We start from the raw sequence: 20,948 nt of genomic DNA, 5'->3' as shown, positions 1-20,948 counted from the left end.
CTCATGCACGACTTTTTTTAATACCCCGCCTTATGAATAAATGAAGCGCGGGTGCAGGTTTTTTTCCCCGTATTTGTGTAAATTGCTTTAAAAGCATTTTATCATGTCATAAAAAAGTGCAATTGATCTCAAGTGCTCCGCGTACCGGACAGCTGTGTATTTTGTTAATGGCCACTTTGCTCCAAGTGGCTTATTAAAAAATTTATATATAAATGCTAAAATTGCATAAATTATTTAAGCACAAAGTAAGCATTTTTTGTTTCAGTCTGGGGGGCATTGAAGAGAAGATCGAGTTTATCATAGCATCCCCTGATATTGAGTCACGCGCCCGCTCGATATATGCATGCATATATATCTCCCGCGCGTTCGTCTCGACGCAGGGGCGCAAAAAGTATATATTTTTTGATGACTTAGTTTCAGCAACCGTGGAATGTCACCCATATCCTGGTTGATTGTACTTTCGAGTTTTATGATGTTTTTCATTGATTTGTTTCCCTGGCGCAGCTGCCGACCTCTATTGAGGGACGAACGTAATCAGCACTGACGCAAATTAGATGGTTATTCGTTTCGAAAATTGACAGAAAAACAATAAAAAAGATGAAATGCTCCCAAATCAATAGATATAATGAAATTCAAATAATCCGAGAGATGAGGTCTCCATGGCAACTGATAATGTGGAAAAGAAAACAATTTAATAAAGGACAGCCACGCTTTGAAAACAGATTGGGGGGTAGCTATATAGCGGTGAGGGGGGGTGCGTGAGCGAGCGAACGAGCGAGAGAGAGAGAGAGAGGGAGGGAAAAAACAGGAGGGCGGATGTTTGTGGTGGCTGAACGGGCAGGTCCATCGCTTGTTTCCTATGTGTGAAGGATCTGTGTCTATTCCAAGGACGGCAGAATAATTAGAAAGGCTTCCATGCCAGAAAGTGCAGATTCAGGTTTTAATACACAAAATTATTTCAGGGGCAGTGAATCGGAAAGCCATTTGTTGGTGACCTTCCTGAGAGCCCCCCTGGTACAGGGCAAGATGGAGGCAGTGTGGCAGCACAAGTTGAGTTATGGCATATTTGTGTTTTTATAGTGGCTGAGGGAATGACGAGGGGGAGGAGGGCAGGGGCTGTTGGAGAGAGAGAGAGGGGACGTGCCGTGGGGCTGGGATGGGGGCAGAGTGTGTATGTATGTGCGTGTGTGTGTTGCTGTAAGGCCGGGGTTGCTGATGCTAGAAAGAAAGAGAGAAAGAAAGACTTGCAGATCTGGCTGTATTTACAGATCAGTTGTCAGAAAAGCCATTTAGAGAGAACCCGTACGTCCCAGCGCAATGACAGCACGAGTGCCTGTTAAAAAGTAAAAGACGGGAAAACAAACGCGGTCGTTGAGTGCCAGTGTCGTGCTTTGAGGTCGTTGACTGACTTGATGTATTTATAAGTGCACGATACACAGTTAGCACACCTCAGCTATACATCTAATTATAGTGCCTTATGCTGATTTTACCGCACTGGTTATAGGGGGATGAGTTAAATGTATTATTAATAATAATTGAATGTAAGTAATCTAGTTTATTATCCGAACAGTAAGCTGTCTGAGGTTGCCAAACAATGTGGCATTTCGCTGCATTCAATATAAAGTGTGCAGTCAGGTGTGTATTTTACAACAGCTATGAATGCTGTAAGTTAAATCATCTATTCTCATTTTTTTTTCTCTTGTGTGTTTAATGTAAAGCTGCTTTGCACGATGCAAAACTGTGCCAAAATTAAGCTTCCTCCAACTCAGACTCTTATATCCTGTTGCATTACATAGAAAAACAAAGTTTGCTTTCTTGAACACACAAACCACAGCAGCGTTCAATACGCCGGCAAATTTAACAACATCGGACATGTTAACATATTCGGCGGGTCAATGCTTCGCCGTTGATCAATCAATCCATGCATGAATGAATTAGGAGGCAACACACGGCACCTCTCCTTCACAAGGCGGTGGGTACGAGTATCACACGCACGCACACACATATACAGCTACATGTCTGATACTTTCATTTGAGTCCGGCAGAAGGTCCCTGCTCTCATTCCACATTATTTCCCCTGTTCCATCGACACACCTCGTATTTAAAGAATGATTGTTTTTTAGCTCACCCTTGAAACCCTCCACTTACCATAATGTGCAGTTTGAGGCCGTCCGGCCCGTGATATTAATTTGAGGCTCTGTCTTAAATTCTTTTGTAAGAGTGACTCGTCTTGGAGAGAAAGAGAGAGAGAGAAAAGGCTGTGATCTTGCGTGACAGAGGGTCTGGGTGGGCGACGGCCCCGGGATTAATACAGCAATGTGAAAAGTGCCCCACAAGTAGGAGCGAAACTTGAAATTCCCCACGGAAGAATAGCTTGATGCCGTCAAATCTGGCAGACTTGTGTCAATTACTTCATTTTGGCCCTCCTACTTGCTCTTTATTTATTTATTTATTTATTTATACATGTGTGTTCCCTGGGAATCAAACCCATGACCTTTCGTTGCAAATGCATTGCTCTACTAATTCAGATATCTCAACGTCTTTATGCACGAATAAGAATCAGAATCAAAAGGAATCATTCTTGCACCACTATTGCAACAATACTGATTATATTCATAAAGGTTTCCTGCCATTGGTTAGACAAAATATCATCCCGCCCCAAACTTTAACTAACGGTTGCTTTGACAAACACGTTACGGCACAACAAACTGAGATAAATAGGAGAAAAAATACGCTATAGCTTTAAAGGTGAGAGCGTGGCGCCTGGGTTCAGTGGAGTGAGAGAGGAATGTGTGGCACATTATTAGTGTCAGCTGCAGGCAGTCTCTCTATATTTCTCCCTCTCTCTCTCTCTCTCTCTGGTTCTCACTTAACAGCCTGAGCTTGCTGTGACTTCCAGGAGCACAGCTGACCGCTCCGGCTTCCTCCGCTCGCTCCGTCTCGTACCGCGGGAGATCGGCTTAAGTGGCCCTTTTCCCCTCGCCCTCTGTCTCTCTCTCCCGGGCCTGGTTTTCCACGGTGGCTGTGGGGAGCGGAGGGTGTTGAAGGACCCCTACTGGTAAAGTGGGTAAACACGCGCAGCCCTGACATCTGTGCTGCGAGAGAGAGGGAGAGAGAGAGGAGAAAGGGTAGAGGGAGAGAGAGGGCGAGTGCAGCCCAGCCGTAAAGGCGCACTGGGAGAGTAGAGAAAAATGCCTTGCTTTGTGGAGAGAATTCCTCCAAAGCAGCAGGGAAAGGTGAGGCAGGGAGAGAAGGGCCGGCTCCTGACAGGTAAGACCCATGCCACACACACTCCCATACACACACAGTGAGAGAGAGAGAAAGAGAGAGAGAGATGCCGGTGCCTTGGGCACGCTATGGATGGGGTGGGCATAGGGGGTGTAGAATGACAAAGGCACTCATTACTGTGTGTTTTGATGAACACCTCACATGTGATGATGATGAGTGAATGGAAATATGAATGGGATTTTTGCGTGCATTGTGTGATGTTGTATTTATTATTTATGTTTAATTGTGCATGTTTAATTTTTCCAGCTTAGAATAAAAAAAAAAAATCACCAAAAACTTTTTTTTTGCATTTAATTTAATGCATTTATGTATATTCTTTGTATACAATTTCAAAGTCTTGCAGTTATATTGTCACTTTTAAACTGCTTTTGCTCCACAGGTGCTTAAAAAATGACTAATAACGACTCACATATTTACAGTAGTCTCCTGTAATTTCTGTTTATATTGGATGTGGATTAGTCAGTGTGTACTTTTTCCTCTCAAACCGTTGTTCTTAATTACTAGCAAGGCCTCGGCTTGTGATCGCACCGAATGTCTCAGCCACATGACAAGTGGTGTTATTTGCCCAGCTAGTCTGTATTGAGCGAGCTCTCGTACGCTTGTTTAGATAGAGCAATCTCGGATTTTCCACAGAGCTTCTGTTTGGTTGATGCGTCTCCAGCTCTTTTTGTTAAATAAATACGACGTCTTTAAATATAAACATGCATTTGCATCATTTCACCGGGCCTAGCGCAGGCTCAAGTCGTGGAAGGGAGGAAAAAAGTTTCTTCATTTTCACCCTCCTGTTGATTTGTGTCGATTGCTGATGGAATTGAGCCCTCAGTGAAAGTTGAGGTCACAATTGAATTTGGCTTGCGTTTCCGTGGTGATCTGGCAGCGGTTCCCGCGTCCCAATGGATTGGTTTGTTTGTTTGCGCTCGTGTTTCCGCGCATAAACACGGGCATGGGAGATTTTACTGAGTAGATATTTCCCTCAGATTGATGACTGAATTGTTGAGTACATGTTAACAGTAACTGCTGATTTATTGAGATACTTAGAGTAAGTAAGGGTGCACCAACTAAGAGGGGAATAGAAAGATATAGGCCTCTTAAGTTAATGTAGAAATAGAGCCTTTTTAAGTAATAATTGTGATTGCTGGGCGAGGAAGGAGAGAGGGGGGGCGTAGGGAGAGATGAGCGGGCATTCGGCCAGACAGAAGAGAGGTGCTGTGGAGGAAATACATTTTAAGGAGGGAGGAATGAAATATGGTTGTTTGAAGAAACTTTTTTTTTTAATCGTAAGTCCAAAGGTTTTACTTTTAAGTTGCATTGAAACAGCATGTCATTGTGATAGAAAGAGCTACTTTATTCTTCATCCCATTACATATCCACTCTCCTGGGATATTCAATAGCATTCAGCTACAATTTAAAGATTCATGCTCTCCTAAATGCGATATTCTGTCGTCTCTCTGTCTCAGCGTATAGACGAAACTTTCCCTGGGAGGAAAAAATGGCTCTTGTTTTTTCTCTTAACTACCTTTTAGACTGAGTGAAATGTTTCCTGAGTTTGCGCAGGGATGACTTTATTTCTTAGCAGGGATTTAAACCCACTCAATCCCCCCATAAATACAACCTTCCTCAGCAGAGCGTCGGCCGTAATTCATTCCCTAACTCTCTCTCGCTAACTAAACTCATATTGCAGAGAGAGCTTTGTTTGTCTTTCTTTCAGTTCCATTAGATCTGTCACGTCGACAGCTGCCTCTCAGATCTCTTACTCACCGGTTTGAAGTAGGGAAACCCTCCTCAGAGGCAGTTTTTCTTCATGCATGCTTAGACAGAAGTTCTGCAGGCCTGAAGGATGATGGGATGGGCGTTGTGTTTGAGCTTCGCTCCCAGCGCCGGTAGAACTTGTGAATTACTTCAAACATGAATTACTTCAAAGTATGTAACTGGCCAATTTACACATTATAAACATTATATTTTTACATTTATGTATTTAGCAGACGCTTTTCTCCAAAGCAATTTTATACATCAGGGCTCAACGCAAAAAAATGTTTGTATGGACCAGTGGTTCAGGTTTTCACTTGCCGTGCCAAAATTTTCACTGGCCCCAATAAAAAAATGTCAGTGTCGCATATTAAAAAATAATAATTCAAAAGTCAAATATAATTGTGTACATATACAACAAACATGTTCCAAGGAAAAAAGGCTCCCAACTTTTCTGCTTTAATGCAACTTTTATGCATTTGGTAGACACTTTTATCCAAAGTCTGAAATCGCATACTGTGACCGTAAGTACTGAATTAGTATCAGTACTACAGTATATACAGTAGTATGCATATGGATAGTATGAATGAATTTGGACGTACTGCATCCGCCATGCTGATACATCACGTGACACACGTCGTGATAACAACAAGTTAGCCGTTAACTGGAATGCCGTTAAACAAGCACAATTTAACCACAAGGGACAGCTGTTTAATATATTTATTTGCATTTGAATAGAGACACGTTACTGCTTTTGGACATTTTTGAATAAAACAACACTTCTCCTTCTTCGTTGGATAACTCCTCTCCATCGAATGAACACTTCATGATCTTTCTGGAATTAGTAGGTCATCTGGGTACTTTTCGCCTATTGTTTTCGAATACTATGAATTTGGACATACTACTCGCCTCGCCTGCTGCTTTTTCCTTACTATTTAGTATGGAAGGACACTCTGTAAAAAATGTACAGTATTACTGGGTATTACAACTAGCTGCCAGTAATTTACTGTAATATTTTTTTTTTAAATAATTATTTTACTGGCAACCGTTTGTTCAAAGTTAAATCAACTTGAAACATTTTCAGTCTTTTTTTCTACAGTAAGTTACTGGCAACCAGCATAATTACAGCAATTTTTTTACGGTGCAGGAGGCGAGTTTGGACGCAACGTTAAAGTGCATTTAAGCTTTAGTTTCTCTGAGAATCAAACCCGTGACCTTTGTGCTGCTAACGCATTGCTCTTCCAACTGAGCTACAAGAACATAGCTGAGATAAACTGATCCCGACTTTGGTCATAAAACAATTTGGACAAAATTAAGTTACTGTGTTTCGCACATTTAGTGTAGTACCCAGACCTTTTTTTAAGGTATATTTTGGGGCATTTTTGCCTTTATTTAAACAGTGATACATGAGAGGACAGGAAAGTACAGGGAGGAGAAAGTGCACGGGATCGGTAAATGACCACGAGCCGGGAATCGAACTCGGGTCGCCGAAAGTGCAAAAGCACCACACGCCGGAGCGCTGCCCACTGCACCATCGGCTCCAACACCCAGACCTTTTTTGCCATTATTATCTTTGGGATCTTTTGTCAAAAACGTTCTACCCACAGCAATGTCTTATGACCCTATGCTATTACATAGGGTCCGAAGGGGGTCGCACACAGGACAAGAAGTACCGCCTTGCGTCATGCCATATACTGTATCTAAAAATAAAACACAATATTTTCTATAAATGTACACACACCGCTGGCGTCTGACGGCGGATGTCCGCTATGACTCTGGACGCTGCTCAAATCCTTGCGATTTGTCCCAAATTGTTATCAATTAACATAGGCTGCTAACGACTCTGTAGTAGACTCTGTCTTATTAAACTCATGCTATTTAGTGTGCACGTCCGATGTGCGATACCTGCGGCGCTGCCCCCTTGAAAGTTTTAACATCACAGAGAGTGCAGAGATTTTATAAGCATAAGATTCGAAAGCTTCTGTTCCTGAAAGAAACAAATGGGATTTGTGTTGGAGAGGGTGTTGCTGCTTGGAGCCGGTGGGATAAACGTGTGATTGCGGAGATCCGAGCTCAGTTCTGGGGTGGAGGAGACAGAATCTCTCTCAGGGCCTCTGTTCGGCTGTGATCCGCCTGCTGTTACCTTCTGTTCTCCAGCGTTAGTCCCAGCGGCTGCTCGAAACTGACACGCACAACTCCACGTCGAGCTTGAAGCCCTCTGATGTCCCACCCTCCCCTCCGTGCCACCTTCTTCTGGCGCTTTGCATTTTGTTGTATTTGTGTTAAGACCCATCGCTGGTAGTTTACTTTCTGTATATTCTCACCATCCTTCCACTTCTCCGTTTGATCTCGCTATCATCTCTCATCTCTTCCTGGATCCTTTTAGGATGACGTTTGGAAAAATGTTCAGCGGCAGGCCATCGATTCTGATATGGACTTTAAGCAAGATGACAAACAAAAGGGTTTGGATAAAAGGAGATACTTTAGTTTGTGACTACCTGTTAACAACCCCCACACACAATATACTGTTGTTAAGCGTTATTACAGACAGCGCCAGGTTAGCTCCTCATGCCTATTGTTAATATTAGTTTGGTTGTAGAGATGCTAAGCCTGTCTGTAGTAAATACAGCTCTGTACGCCTTAGGCCGTGCCAGGCCCTGCTTTTGGCTCTCGCTTAGAGGATTGATGTCTGGAAGTCAGTGGGAGCCCGACTGTACCTTTATTACTCATCAGCTGGGTATCAAACTAATTTGATAAAGCGCCACTTAATACACCGAACACACGCACGTTCTGTGATCGCGGCTGGCACGCCATCAAGTGTGTCAGGTCGCACAGCGACACACAGACACGTCACCGTGTATATTGGGAGGGAGGGCACACATGGCACAGGTGGACAAAATTATTATTTTTGGCAGGTTTATTGTTAGGTACGGTAGGTGGAAACAGGAACAGGATATAACCTGAGGCGGACACAAACTTATAACGCCCACGTGAGTGACAGAGCTATAGGTGTTATGTACTAAAACATACTGTATAGTAATATACATATATATACTAAATACTATATATGTCTGTGATATCCAGGCTGTCATTGATTTTAAATATTTTTTTGACATGACCTTATTCAGTCAATATTAAAGATAACAAGGTTATATTTTAACATAATGCTCTTTAAATGATTTTATGTAGAAAAACAGCAAATCACAAAAATGGGTTTTTGTAGTAACTAAATATATAGTAATTTAGTTTAAATACATATATTAATATATACTGTAAATACATATAGATGGTTTAATCGGACGCACGTGCAGTGACGCAATACGCCTCTGGTCCGAACTTTACTTCCGGTTTCAGTTTTTTTATGGTCTGACTAGTTGCTAAATTGAACTCTTGAACAAATACCTCGTCGAAAATAACAAATGTTTTGGTTTCCTGGGTAATATACATGTTGTTTATTTTGCTTGTTATTTAAATAAACTACGTTTAAAGTACTTTGTTGTTATTTCTTAGCAGAGTTTACCGGAAGTTACGTGTTGACCACGAAAGCCGCTTGTTTATGTTGTTACGTCTATACGGTTCAAAACATGATTTACAAATTATTTTACTTGTAAAATAATTCCATATAATGCTATAAAAAATTGTATGCTTTTATTGAGATAAAACTCCTATAGTAAAATACAAACCGTACAAAATGTTTGGCATAAAGATGATAAAATCAAAATAAACATAGTACTGTAACAGTATGAGCGACTAGTACAGAGACAGAGAGAGGAAGAGGTTGGTTTGGTAATTACTAACTCTTTACCCAGGCAGAAAGGACAGTGTATGTGTGTGTAGGCCCTGGTGCTCTGATAATGAAGGGTTAGTGCTCCAGATCTGACAGCGTTAATCTCACCATCGTCCTCGCCCGGTATTTACCCTGCTGGGGAAAGAGCGGCAAGCCCACCTGACAACACAGTTTACCCACAGATAGACACCACAGGCTCACACACACAGCGCACACACCGCACCAGGATCAGCTTTCGGTGCCTGTCCTCATCTCAAACGCAGAAACTGAGAAATTAAAGGGAAAATAAGTTTTTTTTTCTCTTCTTACTCTTTCATCTCTTCTTCTTCCTCCCATTTGAAGTACTGTTTAAGCATTACAGATGTGCAGACTGAGGAACATGAATATGCGTAGCACCATATGGTCGCACTTGCTCTGGGATGAGGTGCGTCCAGAAGGTAGGAGCATCTTAATGCATTATTCTCCCCTCAAATGATCCAGGCTTTTTAACAGCGTGGCCATGTAGCTGGCCATCCTTGCGTTTTTTAAAGGTTCAAATGTGAAGACACGGCTGTGATTAAAAGCGCATTTCTGACACATTAGGATGCACGCAGGAAGTAACCTTCTCCAAAGCCTTCGTTATTAGATGCATGACAGAGCTGAATATTTATAAAATACGCTTTAATAATTGATAACGGCAATCTGCTACGGTAATTCATCAGATTTGCACTTCAACAGAGTATCCGTTTTCATTTTAAAATAATAATAAGTGGAATACTAATGTAGGTGAAATGCAAAATTGCAAGCTGCGTGCTCGGGATCCATTCGTGCACATTTTTGCGCGTTGGAAAAACAACGGTGCGTTAATGACACTGCCCTCATCGCCCGCCCGTTTGGAAACCGTTATCAACGTCTGTGATCACTGCTGCTCGTTTTGTTGTGCAGCGAGCTGTTGTGCTGTTTACTGGTGTAGCTTCCGTTTGAGGTTACATCACATCTAAAAAATCAGGAAACCGGGCTGTTTTAGAGTAGAATGCTGATGTGGTTTTATCAAAAGCATATTCTTTGTTTGAGTCAGTGTGCAATACTTCCTTTTGTGTTCTTCGACCAAAATAGCACACACACACACACACACACACACACACCTTTAGTAGAGATGCTTTCTACTATCTCATGATGGTTTCGAAAAAGCAGCCACTGTTTTTTTTAAGACTATCCGGTTTGTATTTCATCTTTTTTTACACAGGCCTGAAATGTTTCCATTTTGAACTTGAAATGTTCTCACAAAAAGCCTAAATGCACACAGCATTTTTATATTTGTAGATGTTTATAAAGCCATGGCAAGCTAGAGACATCTTCCAAAGAGGTAATATAGTTAAACAGTTAAAAGTTTTGACACACCTACTCGTTCTTTACGACTATGCACATTTTATATAATCATAAACTCATCTAAAGCACGAAGCTACATAACTGGAAGTATAGGACTTATGCTCAACTAAAACGCTTTATTGTATTATCTATTATATTATTGATTTATTTTTAAGTCTTTAAAGTAGCCAGCCCGTTTGTCTACTGTAACATTAAAGTAGTATTGAGTTTGCGTGTGTGCTGAGTATTTTTCTTTACTATTAACTTGCTGGTTTATACATAACCCTCAAGTTTAAAAAGTAAAACGTGTCCAAACTTTTGACTTGTAGTATAACACAGTGAAGCATTGGTTGGATGTTCGTGTTTGCACCCATTACAAATTTAGCTTTAAGACACCTAGAAGCAAGTGTCAAATGACCTCACTCGAAATGAAGTCCGTGCAAAAATAGTTAATCGTGTTTTTCAAAGAGGTTTTGATGCATGACACGTAGATCTTAAGGAAGGCACCTGAACCTGGAGAAGTTAAGGGAAGACTTGCAAATTGTTCCTGTGTGTATAGAACGAAGAAATTAAAATGTCAGAGTCTGTGAAGCAGATCAAATGTTTTAATGGTGGCCAGGGATCGAAGCTGTCAACGGCACTTCCTGTCTAAATTTCTTTTGACTTAACGCCACCTTCGTTTCTCATGCAAGGGAGATGTGCGTCTGGATCTACGGTGTGTGATAAAACGCAAACGGAATTTGCAAAATTTCAAAAACATTTGAATTCAGTATCTGAAAAACTAATTTCAGGTAAATCAATTAGCACTACCAACAACCAAATTTGGTTTGTTTTATCACCGACAAACCTCCCATTAAACTACGCTTACCCGAAGCTCTTTGCAGCACGCTTAATTTATTTTTTAATGGCAAAGTGTCTCAAAGCTGTCAAAATGACTCTTGTTAAGAAGTGCCACAACCTATTTCTCATTAATAAAAATGAATATGCTGGTGAGAGGGCGACATGTCTAAACATCTAAACAGGTTGCTTTTAGGTTTCACACCGAGGTTATCTTCGAGGGCTTTCTTTGATTGACGTTATCTAGCTTGACAGCGCTTCATATCAAGGTTAACCTGACGTTGAGCGCCCAGGGAGTTAGGAATAGAGACGGAGAATAAAGTCCTGCTCCTTACCACCACTCCTCAGCTCTCACACGGCAGGTGGAGGTTTCTGCACTCTTAATTGATAACTAATCGAGCGGCGTGTGCTGTGTTTCCCCTGGAGGACGGCCCTAATGTTGGCTTGGCTTACTCAGCAGAGCAACTCCGGAACCACTAAATTAAATATATCCCCTCAGATAATGAGTCTGAGTGACAGACTCCGGTCCAAACGGCTCCGGCGGCCACCAACCTTTCACGTTGTGTCCTTGCGTACATCTCCTCTTCTGCGGCTATTTGCTTCCACGATCCCTCGCGCTAACCGCAGCTCCTCGTGACAGAAATACATCTCAAGCAGTTAATCTGTGTAGATATCAGCTCAAGTGCCCTTTAGTGGCAGCGGGACTATTGGGAGCTCTGCCTAGCTTCCCGTCAGATTTTTTTGCCCAAACATGGCTGTTGGGGTCAGATTAACCCTGTCTGATGGTACCCATCTCAATCAAGCTTTCCCTTAACAGGTAGTCTGAGCTATAAACCAGGAAGCACTAAAGCAGACACTAAAGGCTTTTTCTGTGCCAAATGTTTAGTTAAAGATCTGGCTGCGTGAGACCACCAAACAGGTGATGGGCCTTTGTCGTGTTTTATTTTTAAAAGCTGTAAAAATAATATGTTATTGTACAATAGGCCTCCTGCAACAATTGATGGTTTTCAAGCTGGAATCAGGCCAGGTCTCCACAGCGGCCTGGTCTAAATACGGTGCCAGCTGTGAGACAGACTTCCTTTGCTATTTTAACAAGTGCGATTGTTGATGACGGCACGCGCGGAGCCGTTCGGATCACCTCAACAGATGGTTTAATTTTTGAGCTTTGCCTCTGTCTTGGTCAGGTGCAGGATTTACTTTTCCATCGACTTTAACTATTCCAGCGTTGTTTCTTTTGGGAACATTTCGTTATAAGGGTCTTAAATTACAGTGGGTTTCAGGGGGACGTATTTGTTCTCAGAAATGAAGGGGCGGCACCTGACTGCAACTTAAACGAAATGTTTCCGTTCGCGCATCAAAATATGCATCTGCATTTCTTTCCACTGACATGTATGTGCCTGCTTTTTTTCTGCACGGCCTGTTTGTTTTTGTTACCTGCAACATAATTATTGTATGTGGCAGAAGGTTACAGTCTGCTGGAAAGAGAAAGAGAGAGAAAGAGGGGAAGTAGGTCCTTCAAGGTCATCACAAAGACAGCATGCAACATGCAAGGTCACATCCCAGACTAAAAGCAATAAGTGCTTTATTGATGGGGAAAAAACACACTGCAAGCTAGCAGATGTGCAACCAACTGATTAATAATAAAACAGATTTGAGCGAGTGTGTGTGTGTGCTCGTGTTTATGCCCTCCGCATTCATATTTTGAGACGTTTGCCTCTCCAAAAACTTAAAAGTCAGAAACAAAAAAAAAACAACAACTCGTAAGCATAATTGTTTTGTCCGGATGTCTCCTCCACTAAAAAATTGATCCATGCATGGGAATCTGAAAAATCCATTAGAGTCCATCAGAGAAAAAAGACAGAATGATGGAGTGTGTATGAGTATGTGCAGTTTATAAAACCCCAGCATACTTTTGCCATTATTGCAAATGTCAGCTGACGTTATTTTCAGCTTCTTAATGCAACAGACTTGCTTTTAAACTTCAAACAGATACCTAAGCCGTATCAGATTACAACTCTAAGACCAAAGCAAAACTATTAAAATAAGTACCACAGAGCATTGATTCCCAACCAAGGGTACTTAAGATTTTGATAGGAAGTTTTAAGGAATGTGTGTAATATGCGCAAGTTATATTAACGTGTTGTAGCAGAATACATATTCCTGTATATTGCGTAAAGGACTAATAATGATAATAGTCGGGCTTATATTTGAGTCTTTTTTGATGGGACAGTCTTACAGGCAAACAGAGTATTTTGTATTTTATTTTAGTATTTTCCCTTCTTTACCAGTTCTGAGAAGTGTGAGCTTAACAAACCAGTTTCATACCTCAAATATGCAACGAAAATACCATCTTTTCAGCCTCTAATTGTCTTTCTGTGAACATCCCCTGATCTTCCTCTGTATTTTCCACCGCAGCCTCTCTTTCCTTCTCTTCCTGCTTTAAACAGCAGTTGGGAATGGCATTGTTTTTAATCATCAGAACCCAGAAATTATTATTATCGCCTCTGACGCGGCAATTAAAACTTCAGGTCAGAGGCACAACGAGCGGTGATCAGCAGCGAAGCTGAGAAGTTTTAATTAGACGATCAGAACCATTAATGCACAAAAAAAGGTGTGCGCTGGGAAATTAACGTGAACGTCTTAATCAGGGTTACCGACTCCGAAGAGGAGTCAAGTGAACAGAGAGCAAAAAACAAATCATTTCCGCACCACTGGGACAAAACTCAATTAAATATGCATGCAGAAAATGGAAATTTGGAGCATCAGCACAGACCGTTGGAAAAAATACGGCGAATTCTGTAGACGGGGGTCGCGGACCTGCTTATTGTTATTCTTGTGTAATAAAACCGAAAGAGAGGCCAGATGCTGGGGTACGAGGGTGTGTGGGGAACGGGGCCGTCGCTGACTTTCCGCTCCCCTTCCCTCGGTGGGACAGGGAAAACAAACTCCTTCCTGTGAGCTGTAAATGAACAAAATAAAAACAAAGGGGATTATTTTTGCATGTGCTAGTGTCTGTCCGAGTGTTTGTACAGTAGGGGAGCAAATACACACCAACACGGGTTCGCTCAGATACATTCCTGGTTACTTAATTTGCCAAAACACAAATTATTTCAGAATAGAGATTAAATACCCAAGATAAATACATGATAATACTAATAAAGAAAGACAAATAATCAAATTTTGTCAGTAGAAGATGCATTCATGTATGCTCTGAATTATCAAATATGTTAAGTTATATGTTCAAAGTGCCAATATTTTTGAGCCAATAAAATTTAAATGCTGCTTACCTACCAGCCATCTACAAAAAATAACTCGGACTAAAAATTAAGCAACATTTTTTTTAATAAAAGTGTCTAAAATGCTATTGCAGAAAACATACATTTACCTAAATTTGGCCATTGAGCTGCACCTTTTGCTTATAAATATGTCAAAAGCTGTAATTTTCTTACACTTAAAAGGCAAAAAAAGTATGAATTTCTTTTTTCTGATGGACACAAAAGAAGATATTTTGAGAAATTATGGTAAACACACAGCAGTAAGTGACCATACAGTAGACTTCCATAGTAGGAAAAAAATATTTTTATTGTGATAAATTATGGAGTTAATATTTTGATAAATGATGAAAAGCACACAGTGGATGGGTACCCATTAAGTTCCGTCATATTTTTTATTCCTACTATGGAAGTCAATGGACACTATATGCTGTGTGTTTACCATCATTTCTCAAAATATCTTCTTTTGTGTTTATCAGAATAAAGAAATTCATAAAGGTTCAAAACAACATGAGGATGAGAAAATTATGACAGAATTTTCATTTTTAGGTGAACTATCCCTTTAAAGGAGTCATAGCGTGAAAATCTGACTTTTTCCATGTTTAAGTGCTATAATTGGTTCCCCAGTGCTTATATCAACCTAGAAAATGTAAAAAAAATCAACCCAGTAACTTTATTTGGGTAAACCATTCTCTGCAATCATGTAAAAAATAAGGTCGTTCAGATTTCGCCTGTTTTGTGAGGTAGGTAGCGAGTGCAATTATAATAATACCACCCCTTAATCTGCACTATCCAACCATGGCACTGCCATTTAGTGCAGCGAGAAAGAGAAAAAAATTATTGATCGCAAAATAAAGTTTCAATTGCAACAAACCACCATCATTGCGATCAGTGTTTGCACTTTATCAGCTCATTTGCATTTTAAAGGACACACCCAGAAACTGCACATTTTTGCTATAAAGTGGCCATTTTAACATGCTATAATTAATAGTCCGTTGGGTATTTTGAGCTAAAACTTCACATACGCACTCTGGGGACACCAAATACTTATTTTAAATTTTTTTTAAATTTCATAATATGACCCCTTTAAGTAACAATTTTGCTACCTACAAAAATCTGCATGTCAATATATACTAAAAGATGCATTACAAAGCCCCTAGTTTTATCCTTCCAATGTCAACATGATACCTCATATCAACCAGGCTTAGGCAAGAACTCTGAGCAAATAACTTTCCAGAACAATCCTTGAGAGAGATGCCAGGTGAGAAAGAGTATGTCATATCCTAGCTTTACCGTGCATACTCTTCCTGTCAGAGAGAGAGCGAGAGAGAGAGAGAGAACAGGACACGCCAATCTAAGCAGTCATTAACAGCCACTTCCTCACTCTGGTGGGCTGATTGCAGTCAGCACACGTTCACACAAATAATGCACTTCCAACGGCATTATTAGGATTTGAAACACCACTTGATTGGGCATGATATCATTCCGGCACATAAACAGAAGCTCCATATTAAACAAGACACGGAGGGCCCGCCGAGCCGCGTTCAAGGGATCTTCACTGTCCACCTTACACATCTGAAAAGAAACAGGGCTTGTAGGGCCTTTGATGTGCCAACATATATAGAAGGGAAAACATCTTGTGCTCTTATTGTCGAATGTGTTTATAATAGATTCTAGGCTTTTTCGAGACGCTTTTCACCATGTACGGTTAAAGCATCAAGGTAGTATCTGCTCTGCACTGTTTCCAGTGAAAATATTGTCAGCATTATAATAAACAGGCACTTTGTACAGAAAACAAGTGGTTGTTATGATCGTCCCTGGCGCAGAATAACTCGCTGTCAGTAAAAATAAAACATACAGTTGGATCAAATCATTGATGTTTGCTGTTTGTTACACATCTGTTTTTCTCCAAGTGCTGGTGGGCTCCCAAAGGATTGGCATTTCTTTTCATCTGTCCGTACTGATTTTATTGCACTATACGCTATCGTGAACACAAACGACTTGGAGTAAACAGTAGCGATGCCATAGCATTGTCAATCGGTGCAGAGGCATAGCTGTTGTCTGAAACGTATGTAATGCAGCAGCTACTAACCGGTCTACCGTGATCTTTTTGTCTCATTAGTGCCCTGATCCTCTTTCATTAAAACCCTCAGATCCTGACTTTAGACAATTGCGTCTTTTGAGCCCACGGCCTTAAGGAATAGTACGTCCAAATGTAAAGTCTTGCATCATTAAAGTCACCTTTGTGCCATCCAAGGTGATAACTAAGCCCAAAAGAAGATATTTATTTGAACAAAAAAATGCCGACTTAACAATAGAAATGAACAGAACCTAAAAACTTTAAAATGCTCCTGTATAGCTCAATGGTAGAGCATTGTGTTAGCCATGCATAGGTCATGGGTTCGATCCCAGGGAACACACATACTGAAAAAAGTTGCACTGTGTCGAACCTGATGGTGTAGTGGACAGTGCTGCAATATATGGTGCAGATGCACTTCCGGCGACCCGAGTTAGAATCCCGGCTCGAGGTCCTTTGCCGATCCCATGCCCCTCTCTCCACCCTGTACTTTCCTGTCGTCTCTTGGTTACTGTCTGTCAAATAAAGGCAAAATGACCCAAAAAATAATATATAAAAAATGTTGCACTGCTACCGTGGGTTCATACCAGCCGTGTTTGAGGCGTCTAGTTTACTCGCTTTATTCACTCGGAAATTCGTGTCATGGGAGGGGCTTCTTCAAATCCGCTCGCTTCATGCAATCACGTCACTACTAGAACAAGCTCCTTATTGGTTAATGCGGCACGTTTTTCCGCCAAAGTTCAAAATTTTCAACCCACGGCAACGCTCAATTCACGTGAGGCGGAATCGTGTCTACCGCGCTAAACGCCTCATTCGCGCCACAAGACATCCAGACGCGCGTCAACGCGTCTTTACATTGACTTAACATTGAAATCACACTTGCTTGACGCCTCTACCGTGGCAAATCCGCTTGCTTCATGTAATCACGTCAGTAATAGAACAAGCTCCTTATTGGTTAACGCGGCGCGTTTTTCGGCCAAAGATCAAAATATTTTCAACCCACGGCAACGCTCAATTCACGTGAGGCGGAATCGTGTCTACCGCGCTAAACGCCTCATTCGCGCCACAAGACATCCAGACGCGCGTCAACGCGTCTTTACATTGACTTAACATTGAAATCACACTTGCTTGACGCCTCTACCGTGGCAAATCCGCTTGCTTCATGTAATCACGTCAGTAATAGAACAAGCTCCTTATTGGTTAACGCGGCGCGTTTTTCGGCCAAAGATCAAAATATTTTCAACCCACGGCAACGCTCAATTCACGTGAGGCGGAATCGTGTCTACCGCGCCGTGCTAAATGCCTCATTTGGGCCGTGACACCTCCAGAAGCACGTCAATGCGTCTTTACATTGATTTAACATTGAAATCACTCGTGCTTGACGCCTCTACCGCGCCTGTCTGAACGCAGCATAAGTCGCTTTGGATATAAGCATCTGCTAAATGCATAAACGTAAACGTAATATGCACATAAAAGTAATCCGTAATCCATTAATTTCCCTTAACCCTTTGTTGCTACCTAATCTCAGGATTACAATACTAACTGAAAGTTTGTTGTATTGGGGCAAATCTCTATAAAGTTATGGCTAGTAACAGGCGCGCAAAGTTTTATTTTATATTGACATTTGGCTCTTGGTAAGTGTACGATTCGGTCACTGACTGTTGAGCACGTGCGTTTGATTGTTAAGGAAAGCGCACATAAATAGTGAGTAATGGAAAGAGATCGCTTCTCAGGGGTCATTTCCTACAAGGAAAAGCGAAATTGCAATGCAAAGGAAATCAGTAGTTAAAGAATGAAATACTGAGCAGTGTAAACAGTAAATGACCTTTACTGTTACGCCCAAATGACCTCAATCTTCCTTCGGAGGTGTTCTGAAAAAATACTCCAGAATTTATGTTTCCACTTCCTAATAGTTTTCGCAGGTGATATTTTTTTCCTTTTCTTTTTTGCGTTTAAAATTGCGCTCCTCAACCGGCTGACCTCTTCAACCCAGCCTCCCAATTGTCCTAGGTAAAAATGAGCACTTTTGATACGTATGGATTGGAGACGCACGGCGTGCATAGTTCCTCAGCTCATTGTTTCAGGGAGGAAGTGTTGAGAGTAAATACAGTAACTGAGAAAGCATGTGCTGGGGCCACAGGGTGCACACAATTTAACAGGTTAACCTTGAGCTCCACTTATCTGTGTGAGAAAAATGTATTTTTTGCAATGCTACTATTACCACAAACAACGTGAGATGTGGGCTTTTGCACCAAATTTGCACTGGATAGCCAAACAACATTTTGCACAGCTTCATAGGGTGGTTAGAAATAGCTCATCTCTAAAGCATTCAACAGACCGTTATACATCCTGCAGGTTTCCCATTCTTTATTTACTGCATGATAAACATCATACATTACGGGAGCGCTTCATTTTGAGTCTGGAAAATGTATTTAAAGTGAACTTTACTGAATCTTTAAATCAGATTTGTGGAAAAAGGGTGGGAGAATTCTGCCCTTAAATAGGCATCTTTGGATACGGACAGACCCGGAACAGCTGCGGGGCGATGGGTGGGGGGATGACACAGGGAATAATCTTACAGATAGCACATTGGGGTGAAATAGCAAATGAGCAATACAGAATCCAATTTGGTTAATTTTATCAATTTTAACAAAATATGTTTTAATTAAGTCATAGAAAAAACTTTAGTCAGTTATTGGACGGTCATATTTAGCTTTTAGCTGCTATACACGTTAAACTCTCTAAAGATTTTGTGCGTCTAACTGGTGTTTGGCTCTCAAATACATTTTTTAAATAAGAAATGCTTGTTTCGGTCCAAATCTGCTGATGTGATGGTCTGATAAGGACAGGTTTTGGTGTCTGAGAGTGCATTTGAGTGGAAGCCTTAAGGAGGTGGTGAGGTCACATGAGGTAAAGTCGGTGAGGGCACTATAGACACTTTCTCATAGTTGCTCTGGTTTATCTCTTTCATGCTGTCTGTCTTCTCCTTTGCTTAAAGATGCAGTCTCTCTGAGTCTTCTGTGTTTCTGTCAGGGTTTAGGTTACTCCCATTGGCTACTGCCTGGACTCCTTTAGGGTGGAGACTTGAGTGTCAACCTATTTTTATTCCACTGTCTTCTTGCATTCATGGTTAAATTTGGCTGTACTTAAAAACTCTAAGTCGCATTTTTGGGCAACCATCATTATATTTTAATAGCTTGGTTTCGTTTGGCCACACCACGACACTTCAAGTCATCTTGTATTCACACTTTACATTAAGTGAGATCTGAAAGTGTAGCACTATTCTCGGCAGAGAATCTCTTCTGATGACGTGAATTGATGCACAGAAAGCTGCCGATGGCAAAACTGCTTGTTTTCAGCAAATAGGGTTTATTATGGCAGAATGTTGCATAATTCATATTCATGAGTCCAGCTAAAATGTGCCCCACTTTTGGTCGTCTCTCCATCCCAGTTTGTAGTGATGAAGTTTAAATGCAAGCTTGCGTTTTCTCACACTCTTTTATAGGTGTGACTACCATCCGTAACCTACATATATACGCATGTAACTTTGTCCTTTCAACTCCCTATTGTTGTAAATAAGGTGTGCCAGGAGATATGTAATAGTTACAGACAAGGTAAAATGTCAACAAGTTTTTGATTTTTTTGGCATTGTGGTGTGCATATGGTATTCAAGGATGGTACAACCATTGTTGTTGACTTTTGTTCAATAATAAAAGCCGTTAACTGCGAACTACTCCCAGCAATCACAGACATTAACCACAAAATTGTTGTTTTCTCTTTTTGTCTCATCAACAGCTGAGAGGAGTTTATGCACTGAAAAGACCTCAGGAAAATCCAAGATGGCCGCCAAAAGGAAAGGTGGCCTAAAGTTGAACGCTATCTGTGCCAAGCTTAGCCGGCAGGTGGTGTACGACAGCAGTTCCCAGAATGCCGAGGGAGACTCAGACATAGTGGACAACAGCGAGCGGGGCAGCCTGCACTACGATGAGGGCGACAGGCCTGAAAATGACTTCCCAGAGGCTCTGACTCTGGGCCAGAGTTTGGAGGAGGACCAGAAACGGCGCGAGGCCATCGAGAAGTGGGTGAACGGCGAGTACGCTGACGATCCCCACTCCTTTGAAGGGATCGAACACAGGGGACTCAAACCCAACAATGGAGACGATGGTCCACCTGAAGGTGTATACATGGTGCAGCCCCAAGGCTGCAGTGATGATGAGGACAATACAGAAGAGGCAGAGACTATGCCCGGCTCCCATGAAGGCAGTTACCATGAGGACAGGGACTCGGAGGGCAGCCCGCAAAAAGACGACAGCTACCAGCCCCCCAGTGATGCCCCACCTCGGCAACCTCCCTTTGCCTCACCAGGTATCTTTTTTTCACTTGCTCGCATTTTTTAACCAAAACAAAACATGCATAAACAAGATAACATCTTTTCTTACCAACTCGGTTTCATTGGTTTAGACTTTCTTTACTTAATCTTTGACAGAATCGAAAGTGGTTTGAAATAAAGGGACATTCCACTTTTTTTGAAAATATGCTCATTTTACAGCTCCCCTAGAGTTAAACATTTGATTCTTACCGTTTTGAAATCCAT

At 41.4% G+C, this 20,948-nt stretch overlaps 1 protein-coding gene across 8 annotated transcripts in view; it reads left to right on the top strand.

The window, feature by feature from the left end:
* Positions 1–20,948, top strand: part of casz1 (castor zinc finger 1) — a 293,559-nt gene that overhangs the window by 235,762 nt on the left and 36,849 nt on the right. For 6 of the 8 annotated variants that reach the window (XM_073875363.1, XM_073875362.1, XM_073875365.1 and 3 more), the window contains one exon: positions 20,150–20,719. In XM_073875363.1, the coding sequence (XP_073731464.1) occupies positions 20,194–20,719 (526 nt within the window). In that variant the 5' untranslated portion in view covers positions 20,150–20,193. Of the gene's footprint in view, positions 1–2,851; positions 3,271–20,149; positions 20,720–20,948 lie in introns of those variants that run through there. The other 2 variants (XM_055189422.2, XM_055189424.2) reach the window with 2 other exon arrangements.

The sequence above is a fragment of the Misgurnus anguillicaudatus genome, chromosome 13 (assembly GCF_027580225.2).
Source record: "Misgurnus anguillicaudatus chromosome 13, ASM2758022v2, whole genome shotgun sequence".
Classification (NCBI taxonomy): Eukaryota; Metazoa; Chordata; class Actinopteri; order Cypriniformes; family Cobitidae; genus Misgurnus; species Misgurnus anguillicaudatus.
This window is presented reverse-complemented; position numbering and strand designations above follow the sequence as displayed.